Below are 21165 nucleotides of genomic sequence, written 5' to 3'. Positions count from 1 at the left end.
CATACTCCAGGAATTGCACCCGTGACCCATCAAATCACTATTGTCTATCCTCCTCTGCTGAGGAGACAATGTCACATGATACTCCAACCTCCCTCATGTCCCATGTCCGACTCCTTTAATTAATGATTAACAAAAAATGGCGTATCCTGTGTCATATTGGCAGTGTCTTTGTGAAAGAAAGCCACAGCACGACTCTTGCGGTCCTACAATATCATCCCATACAAGGAGAGAGAGAGAGAGAGAGAGAGAGAGAGAGAGAGAGAGAGAGAGAGAGATGGCGTCCGTGGCCTTCGTCTCCTCTCACCTTCGACTCGCGTCGTCTTCCTCCGACTCCAATTCTCTTCCTCCTCATCCTTCTTCCACCCATCGCGGCGGGAAACTCGTCTACTTCCACCACCCACCTCTCAGAAGACACGGAATTCACCTCCCTAGTTCGAGATTGGGACTTCACAGCAGACCCAATTGCTCTGCCGGTGATGACGCTCAGAGGTCTCTCTCTCTCTCTCTTTTAATGGGCTCTGTTTCTTGATGACTTTCATCCGTTTCCAATGCAACAAATGCTTCTGTTAACTGTATGATTTGCATTGTCTTTAGCTTTTGCATCATAGAAGGACCAGAAACGGTTCAGGATTTCGTTCAGTTGCAGCTGCAAGAGATAAAGGACAACATCAGAAGTAGGCGCAACAAGATTTTCCTATTGATGGAGGAGGTAACAACAGAAGTTGAAACTATAAGACATTGTCTTCTTTCATGCTGTACTTCTTCTCTAGCATTTGTGCATTTTTTAGTTGCTGAATGCCCTCGTTGCTGGTGTTAATGGGCCCTCGTTGCTGGTGTTAATGGTCTCTCATATTTTGCTTAACTGGATACTTTTCTAACGAAGAGGTTCTTATAATCACATAGCATAAACCAAGAACAAAGAAGGCCTGTTTGTGATGGAATCCATCACAACTAATGGACTGAGAAAGCTTCAGTTGGTCTTTGCTCGGGAAGTGAGTTGTTTGTTTTAAAATAATGCAGGACTTGGATTCAATCAAATTGTGCTGTATTTGGGACCTTGGCTTTGAATTGTAGTAGCCTTGGGCATCTACAGTTTTGACATTCTGCACATTGAATTTTGTAATTCTAGTTAGGTAGAACCTAAAGAATGCATGGAGAGCACATGCCCATGCCCATGGCCGTGCCCATGCATGCTCATCCCCTCCTGCACACACAAACATGGATGTACAAGCTCAACCATGATTTCAGATCAGTGTCACTCATACCAGAAATATTTAAAAAATCTAGCTACAATATCGGCACAAATCATGTAGGGCAATAATATCGGCAAAATATCATGATTTTATCATGATATTTTTGTGTTATTAAAAATAATCTTATTTTATATATTTTACGCTCTTTTTATTTTTTTTGTTTCTTTTGCATTTGAAAAACTTTTCGAACCTATTTCCTTGTATTTTTGCAAGAAAAAATTGATACAAAACCTATTATTTTCTTATATTTCTTTTATTTTTATATTTTCTATTTTAAAACCCCTGAGATTTTCCAAGAAAAACCAGTTTTTGAAAATCTCTCCGAGAGTATCCTTTATGAGAAATTACCTTGAACGAATCAACGATGTAGATGACGAATCAACGATATAGATGACTATGTTGCAGATTAACACAAACACACAAACACGCGCATGTCTCGCTTACCATCAATTCCTATTGCATGTTTGCAAGTTGCCAAATCCATACTCAAGATCATAAAGAAAACATAGTTATCTGAAAGACAAATTATAGAAGAAATTGAAAAAAAGAATAAGATAAATTCATAGAAGAAATGCAGATGAAAGTCATAGACATGTTTTTAGTTTTTACTGTGTCCGACAAGCTTGACTGTGTCCATGAAATGCCATTATGTGTCTGGCCTCCTTTTCAAATGCCATGTTTTTCTATCACTATGGAGGCTGTAGCATGCTGGTTAAGTGAAGAGTCTCTCTGATATAGCTGCCAAGGGCTCTAAGCATGAAGACTGACTGTGTATGGTATTCTATGTATAATTACATACTTCACTTCTTTTTTTTTTTGGTTGACTTGGAAAACTGCCATAAGTAGGATCCTTGTTACCACGGTCACCAAGATATCACTGATATTTTGAAAATATCGTGTGATATTTTTGGCATTTCAAGATCAGCCAGTATTTCTCGGTATTATCAGAATATTGCTAGAACATAAAATATCACAATATTTTCTTGATATTTCCAGAAAGCATTTTTTTTTATATATTTTGAGTATTTTTTTCTATTATTTCTTTCTTTTATATTTTAAAAACTTTTCTAATCATTTATGGTGGTTTGGACATATTCGGTGAAGGCCTAATGATGCTCCAGTTAGAAGGATGGAGAAATGGGAAAATATATTAGTTAAAAGAGGTCGGGGTAGGCCTAAGAAGACTTGGATGGAGATGATAGGAAAGGATATGAATGCTTTGAACCTCACCGAGGACATGGCATTGGATATAAATGATTGGAGGAGAAGGATTCATGTGGAAGACCCAGAATGATTTTCTTTTTTGGTTCATATCGCCGACCCCAATTGTTTTGGGATGAAGGCGTAGTTGTTGTTGTTGATATTTTCTCAAGATTTTTTTTAAGAAAAACAATATTTTGAAAAAAACTCCCAAGAAAAACCTTGCCAAGAAATTGCCGATCCTGTTACTAGTTTGAGTCCAATATAACAATAAGTAAAAGCCTTAGTTCATAATGAATCTTATATAAGTTGCTGATTGATAGTGGACTAGCACTTTTGAGTAAAAACCTTTGTTCACAATGAATCTTATATAAATTATTTTTTGATAGTGGACAAGCACTTTGAAATACATAAAAACTTGAGACATTTCTATGGTTTGGATGGCTTAAAACGTCATCACCAGTTATTATTATTTTTTTTGAAACACAAACCAAAATAAGATCCGGATCCGGACAAGGGAAGTGCTCCTATACTTCTCTATCAAACCTTTCTCATTCTCCGCTAGACACCCTGTCTAACAAATTCTCACGGGCGGAAAACCTTTATCTTGATGGCGGTGGAGGGGACGACTACGAAATGGCAGAATCTAGAGGGGAGGAATAACTTGTGTGTGACTTACCACTGCAGGGGGTCACCTGTGTGGCCATCAGGGTATGTGTGAAGGTGTTAACATGAAGAGGCTGGATTGAACTCTACTGGCATGCAGGTGTGGCCGCAGCCTAAATCGTGGATAGGGCACGTAAAGTGGGGTAGTTGTGTCCTCATCTAGGGTTTTACTTTGAAGGGGCAGCCCATTAAGCAACCTGGTCCTAGGTGAGGGTTTCCTCATCATATAAGACTAGAGCATAGGCCTGTCCATATGTCCCGGCGATACAAGATAACTGAAATGATAAAAAATTTGTCATTAAATGCTTTTTATCAAGATTTAAAGTAAAATAATCCGAATCATAAACATATTTTAATATAAAACATTTTAAGAATATTTATTATGACATATAACAATCATTTTATAGGGAAAATGTTAGCAGTTTTCTGAAAAAGAAATAATAGGGAGAAAAAGAATCTAAGGCATTATTGATTAAAACCAACTGCAGGCTATGTCACATGGGTCCGAGGATGCAACACTTTAAAAAAACTTGGGTGCCGCAGTGCGAGAGGGCAAAAATATAAAAAATTATATATATATATATATATATAATTTTTAAGTTTTAACAGTTAACAACAGTAACACTAATGAAATAAAAAACAATTATCATAATATCATCAAATCAATTCATCATCATGCATGCAATAAATCAAATTAACAATCTATAATTTTATTTTATATCATAAAAACTAACACCATGATTAAATCAACTTAAATATATTATAGAAACAATCAAATAAGTAAAACAGAAAAGAAGTAAATTATACAATATACTAACAAAAGAATAAAAAAATGCATAATTATATACCAAAAGTATATCCTACACAATGTATATGACGATGAGGTAATGAATCATAATAATTTTCTGCTTTATCATCAAATGCATCATAAGAAGGAAGACTGAGCTCAGATAAATTCATGTTTGTAATATTGAAATCATGCTCTCCCTCTAAGTTACCTCTTCTGGGTTTACATCCTAAAATTTGGATGATTCTTGTCTTCATTATTAAAAATTTAAAACAATTTGAAAATGTTAAATATAAATATATTTAAATGAAAAAACTAAGAAATAGTCAAATAACTAAGAGAACAAATTAGTACCTGTATTCATCATTGGTTCGCGAAAGTAGTCGAAGATTTGAATGAACATATACTAAATCCTTTGCATGCTTGCTGGTGAGTTTGTTTATCTTCATGTTGTGGATTTGAGAATATGTGCTTCAATTTCTTTAACAACAGGATGAACTAGTAGGTTGTGATAGCAATCTCAATGCAAGATGTTGGAGAATAGGTGTTTTTGATCTAAATGTTGACCACCATGTGATAAAATCTATATTCTCCTCCTTTATTGCGAGTAATGCCTGTCTATATAATCTCGAAGATGCAAATTTTCTAAACTCTTGTGTGACTTGATTTAGAATATGTGATTCTGGATAAAGTCTTGCATACACATATTTCTATGCCTTGATAGCTCTAGGTCTAAATTTGGAGAGACACGGCCAATACCACCTTTCTGTCACTTTTTTGCATAATATTTTGGATTAAGAGAATGTACAATGTAATGCAAATGAGTGTTGCTCTTATCCCATCTTTTGATTAAAATTGAATGAGTATGGTTAAAAAATTTTGAATCATCAAATGCAGGATTTTTTTCTTCATGCTTGAAAACTACAACTTGTATTTTTTCAATCATATTATCCCACATTTCATAAACTTTGTGAAGCATACACTCATCCTTATCAACTTCTCTCAACATTTCTCAAATAGGTTGCGTAAATTGAAGAAAATATACGACTCTGTCTCAAAACTCACCATTAATAATGAATCTCTTAATTTCTTAAGCCTTGACATCATCATCAACACGATAGAATGTCTAATTCTCATCAGTCACCATGTTAACCAAAACATTCTTCACTTCCTTAATCCTCTTCAGCATCACAATGATGGACACAAAATGTGTTTCAACGACCTTTAACAATTTCAGGTCAGAATGCCTATTAAATATAGCATTAGCATGATGGTAGACCCAAAATGAATTTCTTTTTTTAATTCATATCGCTGACCTCAATTGTTTTGGGATGAAGGCGTAGTTGTTGTTGTTGTATTAGCATGATGGTAGTTGACAACAAAATTCCTAATGCTTTTGACATTTTTTTCTAATTCCTCAATCCACGAATATAGAGCATATGCTAGTGATTTTTCTTCTTCTTTGGGGTTGCAGATGCTCTTGAGGGCCAGATTCAAGTTGTCTGCTATACAGAGAGTCCAAAAAATATGAGGATACCCACTCTCCAAACTCAATGCTGCACTTTTATAAACTGGAGCGTTGTCTGTAATGATTTATACTACTTTCTGATCACTCACTTCTTTTATTACTTCTATAAACAACCTCTTCAAATACTCAACATTTTTATATTCTTCAGATCCATCAACTGCTTTCAAGAATACTAAGCCACTAAGCGAATAAGCAATGAAATTGATTAGTGGACGCCTTTGAATATCTGTCCACCCATCAGAAACAATGAAAACTCCATTTTACTCCCATGAATATTTTTTAATCTCTAGCAATCTCTCGATATTTGCCCTCTCTTCTGCAAGAAGTATGATTCGTAGTTTTTTTGAGCTTTGAGGTATATAGCCACTCAAATTACAATTTGCCAAAGAAGTAACTAAATCATTCCAATAAGGATTTCTAGCTGCATTAAATGGGAGTGAACTAGAATAAAAATGCCTCTCTACTTTTCTATCAATTTCCTTCATGTTAGAACTTGAGTTTGCACCAAACTTGATCTTTAACAGAGGAAAGAGAGAGAAGAAAAAAGGTAGAAGAAGAAGAATACGCAGAGTCGTTGGGGCTGCACAGGTTCACGATTTTTTTACTTAATGTTTTCGTGACCTGATCTAATATATTTATGTATTAGGTTACAAGGTAATTAAGTTATGAACATGATTGTCCTACAACAAAATACAATATTACAACCATGCCCCAGTAAGCACGTCAATACGCAATCCCAGTTTGGGTCTAGATCAGACCCAAACTGGTCCAGCACTACACGACACTTAATACTCTCTTCCATATATATTGAATGATGCTTGTATCGTTCCTCTTCCTCTACCTCCTACATCCATTTTTTTTTTTGAGCATCTTCTTGGTGGCTTAAAAATAGCACACTAATTGCACATGAATCACTCATTGTCTTCCTCTTCTCATATTCTTCTTATATTTTCTTGTATTGTATTCGCTTTGCCTCATCAACTCTTCTGCATCCTGAAATGCTATTTCCTAGTATTTTCAACAAATGAGCCTTAACTCTTGTGTAAGACTCAACAAAATCTCTTTTACAAAGTTTGCATCGAAATCTCTTATTTCCACTACTTCTTCCAGTTTTTGTAAGCTTATCTACATGTACCAATAGTGGCCCCCCATTATCACTCCTACTAAAACTATCAACAACACTAGCAACAGAACTCACATGTGGGGATGAGGATGATGCAAGTCCTTTCTTTTTATCCGTCATTTTTGTCTTGAAAACACAAAAAAAGTTATATTAAAATCAATTATGCACACAATCAAGATTGATAATATTGACTGCAAGATCAATAACATATATAATAAGTTCTAAAAAATATAGTAGCAGTACGTATAAATAAATACCGAAAGGTATGAGAAAAATATATAACAATAACATTAATACAAAGTGAACACTCCTAAGCATGGGATTATAAAAAATATATATAAGTGTAGAGTCTGCACTCTACATACATATTTTTTCACTTAACATGCATTAAATTAGGTATCTTTAGTTTTATGTTTAAATGGGTTTCTAAAGAGATCCAATTAAAATTAAGAGTCTATATTGCAGCAAAACTTTGTGATAAAAAATCAAATGTTTTGGTTGAATTAATTCAATATCAAAGCATATTTTCTAGCAACAAGCCATGATAAATGCATCTACAATACATGCATGTTCGGATTTAGGAAAAACACCAACAACTATGCTTTCTTTTTTAATTGGTGTGTGTGCGTGTCACAAATATCACCTACATTTTGAAAATATTGCTATAAATTAGTGATATTTTCAAATGACAATATTAAAACAAAAAATACTATTTATTATTTTTAAAATATTATATATTTCTTGTTAAATTAATTCAGTTCAAAGCATGTTGCTTAGTGAGTAAGCAATTATAAACATATCTATAAGTTTGGATTAAGCATTAAACACATCACATGTAAATAAGAGTTTTAAAGGAATCCGAAATATATATATATATATATATATATATATATATATATATATATATAATATGTATGAGAACTGCACATATTAGGCATCATTTCTCATTTTGCCCCATTCTGCCCCATAGTTTTGAAGTGTCTAATGATAGATTTGAACCATTAGATGTGTTTTTCATGCTTGATTTAGTGAGAATCGACTCTTTGATCATGATTTTTTGATGAAAAATATGTTTTTATGAGCAAAAAAAATATGTTTTTATGAGCAAAAAAAAATTGATACCTTTAGCCATTGATTTTGATTCTTGAATCACCAGAAAAATCTGTATACAAGACAGATTCCGGTGATCCAAAATACGTATCGGAAGCTCGAGGGGATTGAAATAGTTTTGGAGAGAGAGATTGAGAGATGAGGGGAGAGAGAGATTGAGAGAGAGAGAGAGAGATTGAAGGAGAGAATGAGAGAGACAATACATACCGGAAGCTCGAGGTCGTCGCCAGCGTCGGGTCGGGAGACGGGTCGCAGCGTCGGCTTTAGGAGAGGTCGTCGCCAGCGTCGGGAGATCGTAGCGTCGGCTTCAGGAGGAGAGGTCGGGAGGATTAGAGCAAAAAAAATTTGCCCTAATCCTCCTCTCCTCAGCTCATTTCATCGGGCGTTTTTTTTAAAGTCCAAAAGTTGGACATAAATGACCCTGGGTGCATTGACCACACCTAGGGTCGGGTTGACTGCATCTGGTGCCTCACCCGCACATGCACCCGCATCGCATCGCGTCGATGTGGGTGCGGCACCTGGTTGGCCGAATCCCTGTGACATAAGCGATGCGGGTGCGACACCCGGTTGGCCGAATCCCTGTGACAGACTGCAGGCTTTCACAATAATTTAGTGCATTCTCTTAAGAAATATATATCATATTGCACTTATCACATGTACGCAAAAAGGGGAGGTTATCTGCAAAAGATTTGCCCTTTTGTTAGAACTTTCAAAGATGGTGACCTTGAAAGGTTATCAAGGAAATAATATTGCAAACAATGGTACATTATTTATAACCATTTTTGGTAGTCCAAAAGTAGACAACTAAGAGAAGTATGAAAAACAATATTTCAAACAAGGATTAACAAAAAATTCTTATAGCCAATGAGCAGCATACAAGATCACAACATAGAAATGTTGGACTATGGTCACAAACAGATGAATCAAATATGATTAGTAATTTGCAACTTGATTCATGAGCACTTCAATCACTAAGCTAGTTACATTTGCACTTTTAGACGCAAAAATTGAATAGTACTCGTACCCCTTCATCTTCCTGCAGGAAACTTCTAAGGTTCCTCACTTTGTTGAAGTTGTGGATGTGAAGCTATTTGATTTGCAAATATATCTAATGCTCTCCGCCGCAACTCAATAAACTCAACACTGAAGCGGAACTTCTCTGAATAAGAAAACCATTCAACTATTTCAATGTTCCTGAAGATATACAATTTTAGTTGTGTTGAGACTGTAGAAACCTAGTATTGAAAAAACCATTTTTATTTCATGCAAGGTTACATATCACATGTCCAATTAAGCTAAAGGCTGATACCTAAAGACAAAACTGCATAAAAAAATTGAAATTCAATCATCATGAAGGATCCATTTTAACTTAAGACCCATTTCAAATGATCGAAATTGATGCATTCTAAACTGCTTAAAGAACTAAGCTTACTCTATAACAATGAATTTTCAAACACGACTAATAGTTTGATATTGATACTTTCCTCTTTTACACCACGAACTACATGCATTTTTGCATTTGGACAAATTATGATTGCAAAAGCTTTTTAGTTAATTCTGGCTTCAAAACAAATTACAAGGCAATGAATAATGGATTTTTTTTTAACAGAAATCCTAACATCATTTCAAGATGCAAGCAAATTGATCTGATTTTTGAGAACTATTGCTTTTAATTCATCCAAATTCTTCCACATCATTTTTCTTGTATATGAAAAGGCTATTACCTGTGGGCATGTCCCTACATTTCGTGGTAGTAGGCAGGGTGTTGCCTTTGCAACCCTTTTGGTGTCTTGGTGACATAACAAGGAAGCACTAGAAAAGGCTGGATATGTCTTCTTGTGTGCACCTTTTATGTTTTTTATGCAATATTTCAAACAACATTAGAATTAACATGTGACTAGATTTTGGACATGATATTTTACAAAGAATATAGGGGCAAGAGACATTTTGATCTTTTCACAGGACACAAATACTGAGAAGAATAAAAGCCAGTAAAAAATAGACTCCATTATGGTCATGGAGGTTTGCCTACTTCTGTAACGGATTGAAAAGACCCATAGGATGTGATACCAAGAGATGGCAGGTCTGGTTGTTGTTGACTTACCGAGATCATATGATAGTGTTGTCTAATATACACATGCGCTCCTGAACACAGACACGCACACACACACACACATGCATGCATACACATACCTACAACACTTTTCTCAGGAAGTGGAGGAATAAAAATCCCTTTGTGCTTTTCACATCACCATACAAAATCACTATACCGGAGAATGACAATCTTCTCTGTTCCTTGATATTCAGGAAAATTTTCCTGGAAAAGAAAAAGGATATTCCTCCATCAAAAAGCATAAAAGCAAGATACAGAAAGTCTAATAGAACTTCAAAATTCCTTTCTGGTTACATCTTAACATGATAAAGGACTTAATGAACATACAGCTGAAAAACAGAAAAAAAGTATTTGCTCCTGCATATGATATCAGTTGATCACATTAACGTTTCAAAAGTAAAAGATAGCATAATAGCTTATGCATATACTTATTCAATTTAGACATGTTTCATAATGATCAGATATGAAAGGCTTGGGCTCTTGGAACTTGTGGATTCAAGACTTGTGCTCGTGTGGAAGCATCTTGGTGGAACCTTCATCAAATTCTTTCTTCCGCTACTCTCTCTCCAATGATCGACAAAGAGGTTGTCACCGTTGTTCACATCAAGTTTGATGAGAGCAACTATAATTTGTGGGTCATGGTGGTGAAAAGGAATTGCAACAATACCGTGATGGTTCTCTCTCGAAACCCCAACTCATTCTCACAAAAACTACCATAGGAGAAAATGAAGAATCTAAAGAAAAACATTCAAGGGAGTTGAGAGAGAAAATGTATTGTTGAAATACAAAAAAACTTATAAAGAATGAAAAGTGGGCCACACCAAGGTCCTTTCTATTTTCATGGGTAGCATGCATGAAGAACCACACTCTAAGGTACTTGAGTTTGAGAGGGCTTTATGAGAGACCTTAGACTTGAATTTGAACAAGTTCGGGTGAATATTATTGATAAAGAAAAATATTTTTCCTTATATGAAGTATTGGCCCAAGTTTGTATGGAGGAGACAAGGTTGAGATCCATGTCCGAATCCACAAAATCTAAGGATAATGTTTTGGTCGTATCTAGACAAGGGGCCAACACCAATACTTACAGGCCACCTCAATTTTCCAAGTCTTATCATGAGAAACCTTGCAATGATGATGCAAGAAAGATTATGTCATAATTGTGGAGAACCGGGGCACATTAAACCCTATTACCCAAAATTCAAATGAATAGAAGAAAAGAAGGTAGCATCCATGAGATCTTCTCAAGCTGACAAGTGTGAAACCGATGGAGATTCCAAATTCTTTAAAACCATGACCTTGTCTCAACTCGTGGAAGCCCTAGAACCAATACTCAAATCCTCTTCTTCCTCCATTTTGGGAGCCACAATCTTTACATAATCTACTTTTGATAAGGTTTTTTAGCTTTTAGATTCTGGAGTTTCTTTTCATATGACCTCAAATGAATCATTACCTTTCGATTATGACATTAATTCAACAAAATCACATGTTTTTATCGTCGATGGGTCCTCTCTTAATATTAAGGGTATTGCTTCATAAAAACAACAAACCTAATAAAAAACACAACATTTAGGTGTTGAGATAAAAAAAGGCAATTCATTTAATTAGTGATATTTAATCAAAGGCTAAATAAATAAATAGCAACTTATTCACAAACTTTCATTTAAAAAAAATCAACTAACACAAAGACTTCCCCCATGTGGACAATGTTTCATTCTTTTTTTTTATTACTGTAAAATGGTTTGTCTACTAATTTCATTAAAGATGCCGAATTTAATCATTTAGTCAAACAAAATCACATAAAGTTCCAATAAAATTCTATATGAACATTCTCTTATAAGATTATCAAACACAAACATGTCATCATCATAAAACCAATAAAAACAAACCAAACAGAATCAAACAAGTGAAAGGAAACCACAAATTCAAAACCGACCAAGCATACCATACTGGCCACCTTGTCTGAACAATCAACATCGTCCCAAACTCAATTCTATCCCAATACTAGCCACCTGAAGCAACTAAAACCAACCCCCACCCAGTATCATTTCCATGGTAATAAAAATCAATTTTCAAAAAAAACAAAAAGAGTAGTGGAGGAGCATAAAATGTTCTTGCACCTTTCTCACATGAAAAAGGGAACAACTAAAAAAATTATATTACTAAGAAACAAAGAAAACTAATTGAAAGAAAAACAAAAAAAAAGAACAAATGTTTGCAGAAGTGAGAAAAACTTTCAAACAAAACCTCTTACCTCAAGGAGAATGGTGGAACAAGCAACCAAAAACTAGGGATTCAAAATCCTAAGTTGAAGGGCAGGAAGACTTTATCTTTATGCTTGTTCAGATCAAAAGAGAATTTTTTTACTCGATTGAAATGGTGGAGGAAGCACAGAAGAAATGGAGCTCATGATTTTCCCCCCTCTCTTTCTCTTGTTGGTCCAGCTTGATTTTCTCCCACCAACACCACCACCACACGACAAACCTAAAACCCTATGCAATTTTATAAGGTCAAGGTGACGATCCATTTCTTTCTCCCTCCCTCTCTCTTTATATGTATATTTGTTTTTCTTTTCTTTTTTTGTATTAATCGAACTCTCATTTTCTATGCCTGCATTCTAAACAACTGTTTTGCATGAGGCTGGCCAACCCCATGTATAACTGAGTTTTCAACTTGTTATGGGTATTAAGAGAGAGAGAGAGATATTTCCTTCTTTTTATTATTCCTATTAATAAGGAGAGACAGAAAGAGAGGGAGACGAATCCACCATTTATTATGCGAATGCCTATTAACGAGAGAGAGATGTTTTTGGATAAGATCTTCATATTTTTAGAAAGAGAGAGAGATTTAAGAGATGCATGTTAAGATATTTTAATGTTGAGAGATAGAGAGGGGGGAGGCAGGACGTTTCACCATTCGTCTATTTTTTTATTCATTATGATAATTAAGAGAGAGGGAGAGGTAGTTACATGTTTTTGGGGTTATTGAAAAAATTACAATATGCCATGTAAGTAACAAATTTTTTTTGGAGAATTCTGTGGAAACGGGCAAACAAATCTTTAATTATACTATTACACCACATGGTGAGAATGTCATTTTAAGAAAAGTAATAAAGCATCTAATTTTTGGCACCTAGTGCCCCTGCTTCTGCTTTTATAATATTTAAGAAAAAAAAGCCTTGTGTGCGACTTGTTAAGAGTTTCAGTCTTATTATCCCAGCTTTTATTTATTTATTTATCTATTTAAAGACAGTTTTTTGGCCGCATGAACATGCTAGAATTGAATAATTAGTGCATGTTGTCTGAAATTTTCTCGATACCTGGTTATTTATATTGTACTAGTTATTATCATTTCATTGGTTATTTTCTCTTTTATTTTATTAAAATATCTTCATAAATTTCCAGGTTAGGAGATTAAGAATACAACAGCGAATAAAAATTACTGGGCAAATGAACGAAGACAATGAGAAAGAAAATGAAATGCTTGATATGCCATCTTCCATTCCTTTTCTCCCAAATATGGTAATTCTTGAAAATTTTGTATCTGATATATGAGATTCTGCAGTTTTTATCAGCTTACCAACATCCTATGTATATTTGTTGACATATTTTCTATTCTAATATTGTGCATATCCTTGTTGAGCTAGACATTAACAACTCGAAGAAAACTCTATCTGACATGCTTTTCCTTTATCTCGGGTATAATCTTGTTTGGAGGCCTCCTTGCACCAACTGTAAGTTGACAACTTTCATTTAAAGTTTCTATAAGATCAAATTTAGACATATTACCATCTGTGCTGAAGGAACTTGATTGAGTTTTGCATTGTGAAATTGAGACCTTGTCCTTGGCATCTGTATGGAGAAGAAATAGACAATGAAATTGATTATTTTGCATGTCATTGATAAAGCATGATTCTGTTGTATACTGCTTTTAAACTCTGAAACCTGCAATATAATTTGCAAATGACAGAACTGATTAAGATTCCAGATGACATCACCAAGAAATAGTGGGTGAATAATGTTTCCACATATAATAATGTGGGAAAGAACAGAAAAAATGACTTGTCTTATTATGTTGAGTTCTTTGTTCCTGAATATCATTTGCAGATACTTTGGATAGATTTAAGGCCAAAAGTTCCCTAATTGATATTAAAAATTAATTCATTCACAATAGATGCCATATATTTTTGCAAACTGCAAAATTTCTGATGCATACTGTAGAAGATGCACCGAACCCTAGATAGAGAGAGAGAAGAGAGAGAGAGAGAGAGAGAGAGAGACGGCTGCACAGGAAGAGAGGACTCGATTAATTCTATTAGGGTCTCTCTCTATGTTAAATAGAGAGAGGCTTAAAGAAATAATTACAGCCAAGTTCATAATAAAGGCAAAATTACAAATAGCATCAAATATAAAAGAACGTCACTTAAAACCACCTGTCTTCAACACTCCCCCTCAAGCTGGAGCATAGATATCAATCATGCTCAGCTTGTCACAACATTTTAAGAAATTTGGTCTAGCAAGAGGTTTTGTAAACATATCTGCAACTTGGTCTTCCGACTTTAGATATCTGGTAGTGATATGACCAGCTTGAACCATATCCCTTACATAGTGGCAATCAACCTCAATGTGCTTTGTTCTCTCATGAAATACAGGATTGTTCGCTATATATGTTGCAGCTTTGTTATCGCACATCATGGTCATGGGAGAGGAAACCTTCACATGAAGATCATGAAGAACAGTACGAACCCACATCAATTCAGCAGCTGTTTGGGCCATAGCCCGATATTTTGATTCTGCACTCGACCTAGAAACCACATTTTGTATCTTACTTCTCCAAGAGATCAAGTTGTCTCCCAGAAACACACAGAATCCTGTGGTAGATTTTCTATCCACTACAGATCCTACATAGTCAGCTTCAGAATAGGCCACTATCTTCAGAGTTCCACCTTTCCTGAACAATAACCCCTTTCCATGTGAAGATTTTAGATATATGAGAATCATAATAGCTGCATTCCAGTGTACCTCAGTTGGCTTGTCCATAAACTGGCTAACTTTGCTTACTGCTAAAGCAATATCCGGCCTGGTCACAGTTACATACAGTAGCTTCCCTACTAGGGAGCGATAACTTTTGCTATCAACCAGTTTTGACCCTTATTCAAACAACTGAACTTTATGGTCCATGGGAATATTTGCTGGTTTAGCTCCCAACATTCCCGTTTCCTTTAATAAGTCAAGAACATACTTTCGTTGGGACAAAACCATCCCTTCACGGCTCCTGGCAACTTCTATACCCAGAAAATACCTGAGTGAACCAAGGTCTTTTGTAACAAAGTGTTTTTGAAGATGAGCCTTTGTGGCTTCAATAGCTTTTACATCATCTCCTGTAAGAATGATGTCATCCACATATACCACCATAACAACTATGCCAGAGCTAGTTTTCTTTATAAATAGTGTATGATCTGTTGCTGACCTATTAAAGTCAAAGCGTGACATCACTTCAAAAAACTTTTGAAACCATGCACGAGGACTTTGTTTCAAGCCATAAATCGCCTTTTTCAATCTACACACCTTCTGACACTCCCCCTCAACCGCGAATCCTGGAGGTTGTTGCATGTAAACGGTCTCAGATAAATCCCCATATAGAAATGCATTTTTCACATCTAATTGGTACAAGTTCCAACCATGTTGAACAACTACTGAGAGAACAAGACGAATGGTACCCATCCGTGCAACAGGAGAAAAAGTTTCAAAGAAATCAATACCATATGTCTGAGTATACCCTTTTGCAACTAATCTGGCCTTGTACCTTTCAATAGAACCATCAGATTTGTACTTTATGATATATACCTATTTACATCCAACAATGTAGGCATCTGCTGGGGAATCAATTAGATCCCATGTATGCTGAGATATTAAAGCATTCATTTCTTCTTGCATAGCCAACTTCCAGCGAGTATCAAGCTCTGTCTGCTGATAGTTCAGAGGAATAGTTTCAGCAGATAAGGCTGAAATAAAAGATTTCATCTGATTTCCAATTTTGGCATTAGAGACAAAATGAGATATGGGATATAAGGTACATTGTCGTGTCCCCTTTCGTAGAGCAATAAGTCTGTTATCATCATCATGAAGATCACTATTGTCAGTGGAACTTACCTCAGGGGAAGAAGAAGATGAAGGCACTTGCGGAGGTGGATCTCTACGCACATATACCAATGGAGGATTATGAAATCTGGAAGAGGATGAAGGTTGGTTCGGGAATGAGGGTACGAATTCCAAAGGAAAAGGAGGTATAGGTAAGTATAACGCAGGAACATTGAATTGAATCATAATGGTCCTGGCAACATCAAGCAGGTGACGATGTTTTCGCTCAGCCACCCCATTTTGTTGAGATGAATAGGCACAAAAAGTTTGGGGTTAGGTGCCATTATCTTAGTAAAATTGTAACAGACCTTTTGATTTAAACTCAAGAGCATTATCAGTGCGAACAATCTTGACAATAGATTCAAATTGAGTTTTTATTTCAAGAATTAAAGATTGGAGAATACTTGGAACTTCAGATCGTTCCTTTATTAAAAACACCCATGACAACTTAGAGAAATCATCAACAATAACTAGATAATATCGACACTGAGTCCTAGTAGGAATCTTACTAGGACCCCATACATCTGCATGAAGAAGTTCAAAGACTTTATTACTAGACTGACTCTGACTCGAAGGGAATGAACTTCGATGACGCTTGCCCAGCTGACATGCTTCACACTGAAATGATGTGGTGGAAGGAATCTGAGGAAAGACCGACCGAAGCTTTGACAATGAAGGATGACCAAGACGACGATGCCACTGAACATGACTGAATGAATGTTCCACTGCAGCATGAACAATACCCATTGGATGATGTAGGTAGTAAATTCCATTCTCTTCATAGCCTCCACCAATCTTCTTCTTCGTCAGCAAATCCTGAAAATGACAACCCATTGGATCAAATATTACTCGACAGTTTTGTTCTTTTATAAGGCAACTAACAAAGAGTAAACTTTGAGGAAAGTTTGGAGCATGAAGAGCATTTTTCAACTGTAATGAGGAGGATATAGAAATATTTCCCTGACCAACTACCGGGGAGGAGCTCCCATCGGCTAATAAGACTCCAAGTTGAGCCTTAATATCCTTTAGATCTGAAAAAACACGTGAATTTCCACACAAATGTCTGGATGCACCAGAGTCAATAACCCACTTACTATCAGTCAGATGAAGATGATTTCCGGTTGAATAGGCAACACCAGCTACAGGAGGGGTGGAACTCAAAGGTCGAAGAGCTATCAGCTCATCATATTCCGCACGACTAAGGGTGATACTACTTTCATTTGCAGAGATATTTTCCTGTGCCTTTGATGCCTCGAGAGTAGTAACATTTGCTTTAGGAGCATATGACTTTGATGAAGAGGGGGTTGGCCGGCCATGCTTATCCCAGCAACGATCTTCTAAATGTCCAGATTTTCCACAAAATATACATTAAAGTTTTCCTCTGCCTCCCACACCTCGTCCGCGACCTCGTCCTCTGATGTTCTGAAAATTTCCACGCCCATAACCAGATGAGACAACTAAAGTAGATGACTGAGTCACAGGCTGAGAATGTGGAAGAAAGATCGCAAGTCTACTCATACGATTATATGCCTCAACAAGAGTAGGTACATCTGAACCAGTCAACATTTGAACTTTTGCAACAGAGAATTCTGAAGATAAACTTGTAAGAAACCGAGCAACCATAGTTTGTTCTTGATGATCCTTTTGTTTCGAACAACAGAGAGGTCTGTGAGCATTAAGTCTTTCAAAGGCAGCTTTTACGGAGGCATAGTACTGGGCCAAGGTTTGATCTCCCTGCTGTAAATTATATATTTCCTGTTCAACTTGCAGGATACGACTCACATTAGTCTCTTGTGAGTACGTATCTCGAAGATTGTCCCACATCTGTCTGGCTGTATTATAGTAAATTAAACCATCTGCAATATGAGGTTCGACACTATTCATAATCCATGACATAACTATGTCATTATCTTCATTCCAGGTAACATATTTTCCCACCTTTTCATTGGGTTCGTCTTCTAACAAGACATGTTTTCTACGATGTCCAAATACCGACATCATAAATGTTCTGGACCACCTAACATAGTTAGTTTCTTTCAACCTTACAGACGAGCCGTACGAAAATGGATTGGCAAAAGCCTTATATTCTCCAATATTTTCCAATTTTGAATCACATTTTGAAGTTTCAGCCATACTTCTGGTTCAACAACAACAAAAAAAAAAGCTAGACAGACTCCAATCAACTCAGGGAAACACGTGTGTACCACCCACACACCAACCGATATGACAATCAACAACTGTTCACACAAAAAAAAAACTCACTACAGTAAGAGATAGCAGCCCATAACCACAAATTTTTTTTCCAGCACGTCAGTGAATCACGACCAACACAACTCTGCATACGCAGAACCTGTTTCATAACAGGGGCTGCTCCTCGGACATATACAGCTCGACAATCAGTCATTTTTCAATCACAAGCAACACCACTACTTGTTGGATTGCTGTTTCTTCAAAAACCAGGAAGTCGCAGCATGAACTCACGATAAAAAAACAGGGCCCAAATATCAGGGTATCATGGCTGAAATAAAAGCACTGATAGATTAACACATTCACGGCTGAAATATCAGGATAAAAGCACTGATATCTTTCATACATTCACGGCAGATCAGAAAGCAAATAGATTAACACACAGGAGCTAACGTGGTTCAGTGCAAACTGTACCCATGTCCACGATATCAAGGTCTCATGCCATAAAATCACGAAAAAACAGGGCCCAAACATATGCAGAATCACCAACAGCAGTCGTAGACTCACCAGGGAATGAAATAACCAACAACAGAATCACCACTAACCAACATTCGTCAACACTTACCAATAGCAGAGTCAACCTGGAATGAAATAAGACTCGGCAACAAAGAACCACGGCAGGAACTCATAGCGAAGAAGAAACTCGGCAACAGGTAGTCACGAAAAAAAAAACCCCGAGAAGCTACCAAATCCACAACAAGCATCCACGACCAACAACACGCCCAGATCTTTCATCAGATCTTAAAAAAAATTTTAATCGCTGACCTGATTGGAGAAATATTTTCATTAGATAGAAATTTGATCACGATCGAGAAAACTTCCACGATCGACTGTGCTTTGATCACACTCGATCATGCTTCCACGATCGGCTATCGATCACACTCCCACGATCGGCATGGCTTTGATACCATGTAGAAGATGCACCGAACCCTAGAGAGAGAGAGAGAGAGAGAGAGAGAGAGAGAGAGAGAGAGAGAGAGAGAGAGAGAGAGACGGCTGCACAGGAAGAGAGGACTCGATTAATTCTATTAGGGTCTCTCTCTATGTTAAATAGAGAGAGGCTTAAAGAAATAATTACAGCCAAGTCCATAATAAAGGCAAAATTACAAATAGCATCAAATATAAAAGAACGTCACTTAAAACCACCTGTCTTCAACACATACCATTTATTAGGAAGCATTCGCAATTTACCTATCCTAGTCTATGACACAATCTAGGCTCTTGATCTTATAACCTCATTAGAAAGAGCAGAATATGTTATTCAGGGTTGCTTATTGATGGTTGAAGTAGAGTGGAATAAGTCCCAGCTCAAGTGTCAACACCTCTTTTGACAAGAATTGAAATTTTTAGGCATGTGAGGACAGGTTTTACATGGCATCATGATGCCTTGCTAGGATCTATAATAATTGTTCAATATGTTACTAACAGCCTATAAAATGTCATGGGTTTGTATTTCAAAATGTGGACCTTACCAAGAAAATGGTGACCACTGATTGCTGTAATCAGCCTCATCTCTCTACCAAGTTAGATTAATAAGCTGGCTGCCTGCCACTCATATCCTTTTCTAATGAGAGTTTTTAAGTTCTTGAAGATTCTATATGCAATTCTATGATGCAAAACCAAGCAAAATGCTTGATTAAAAATGCATTGGAAATATCGTGGATAAGATCATACCATTTAACAACAAAATTGCACTATCGAAAGGTGTACAAGCTGTGGATCTTGCAGTATGCCTATGATGTAATTGGGGACTGCCAAATTCAAAACTGCAGTTCCTTTTCTTGAATCAATAGGGGAACTTGTATTATTGAAGAGGACAACATTAAGAATATGATGTCTCAGGCATTTTTGTCTAGGCCTGATCTGCTCCGATCTGGTTCTTGAAAATGCCAGCCCAGGCCCTGGCCAAACGGGCTGAGCTACGGGTGGCCCACAGGTGGCTCTGCTCGATCCCCCACCGATACCAACTTTGATTATGTTTGTGTCTAAATACCGTGTTTTTGTGTAATTCTTGTTGATGACTATAGTAGGCCACCTGAGTTTTCTTTCCTAAAGCTAAAGCTTAAGTCTTTTCTACCTTTCAAATGTTCAAAACTTATGTAGAAATTTAATTTTCCTGTCAAATATTTAACTCTATGTAATGGTGTGGTGAATACATATTTGATGCATTCACTTATGTTAGTCGCAAGTGGCTGTCTATTAGTAGGATCTCTTTCCCTTTTGACATTTGAAATGTCACAACCACTAGAGGAATTTTTGAACTATGCACCATGGATCTTGTACATATAAGGTCATTTATAACCCTTGGCATATTCAAAATATTCTTTTAATGCCTTACATATGAATTTGCTTGAAAGTCCTTGCAAAAAGAAAATTTCCTTGAAAAATGCATATAGTAAGACTTGATTTATAGTTCTTGTAAATGCCAAATATTTCCATGATTATGCTTCTAAGCTTTTCTGTCTCCTCAAGAAGTAAAATCCTCTTTATCACACAATTCAAGGTGAGAAGAGTCTTTGAAGTCTTACAATTATTATATCACTATAATGGAAAAGATCTTATGCATATTGAGATTGTGTCCACCAAAGCTCCTACTGCTAGTCTACTTGTGCGCCAAGAAGCTACCTCCCTAAACTGTAGTCCTTCCTTGGAAACTTAAGTTATAAAATCTGTTTCAGCTCTTTAATTCTTGCAATGTTACTTCTCATAATAGCAATGTCACTTACAAAAGTAAGAACTATAATACCAAGATGATCATTTTGGGCACAAAAGGCTTAGTCACATTGACTTCCATGACACAGACTGTCATGAAATGACATGGAACCCAAGACACAACCAAATAAAAAATAAAAAGGGGCTAAAGCATAAACATAATACATTTGGCCAAGAGTAAATGTTGACATATTCATACATGCACAAGAACACCAATAAATAAAATAAATAATAATTTTATTAATGATAAAAAATATAAAAATTACAAGGTAACCTCACTACAACA

General features: G+C 36.1%; 1 protein-coding gene across 2 annotated transcripts in view; it reads left to right on the top strand.

Annotated features, from left to right (window-relative positions):
* Window positions 1–265: 265 nt before the first annotated feature.
* LOC149847210 (protein ORANGE, chloroplastic-like) overlaps window positions 266–21165 on the top strand; it is a 55551-nt gene continuing 34651 nt past the window's right edge. Inside the window, exons 1-4 of one of the 2 annotated variants that reach the window (XM_089996872.1) lie at window positions 266–489; window positions 595–709; window positions 13185–13301; window positions 13427–13513. In XM_089996872.1, the coding sequence (XP_089852998.1) occupies window positions 275–489; window positions 595–709; window positions 13185–13301; window positions 13427–13513 (534 nt within the window). In that variant the 5' untranslated portion in view covers window positions 266–274. The remainder of the gene's footprint in view (window positions 490–594; window positions 710–13184; window positions 13302–13426; window positions 13514–21165) is intronic. The other variant, XM_089996871.1, reaches the window with a different exon arrangement.

This window comes from Nuphar pumila, chromosome 2 (genome assembly GCF_984573655.1).
Source record: "Nuphar pumila chromosome 2, dmNupPumi1.hap1.1, whole genome shotgun sequence".
In the NCBI taxonomy this organism is placed as follows: Eukaryota; Viridiplantae; Streptophyta; class Magnoliopsida; order Nymphaeales; family Nymphaeaceae; genus Nuphar; species Nuphar pumila.
Note: the sequence above shows the minus strand (reverse complement) of the source record. Positions and strands in the feature narration are given on the sequence as shown.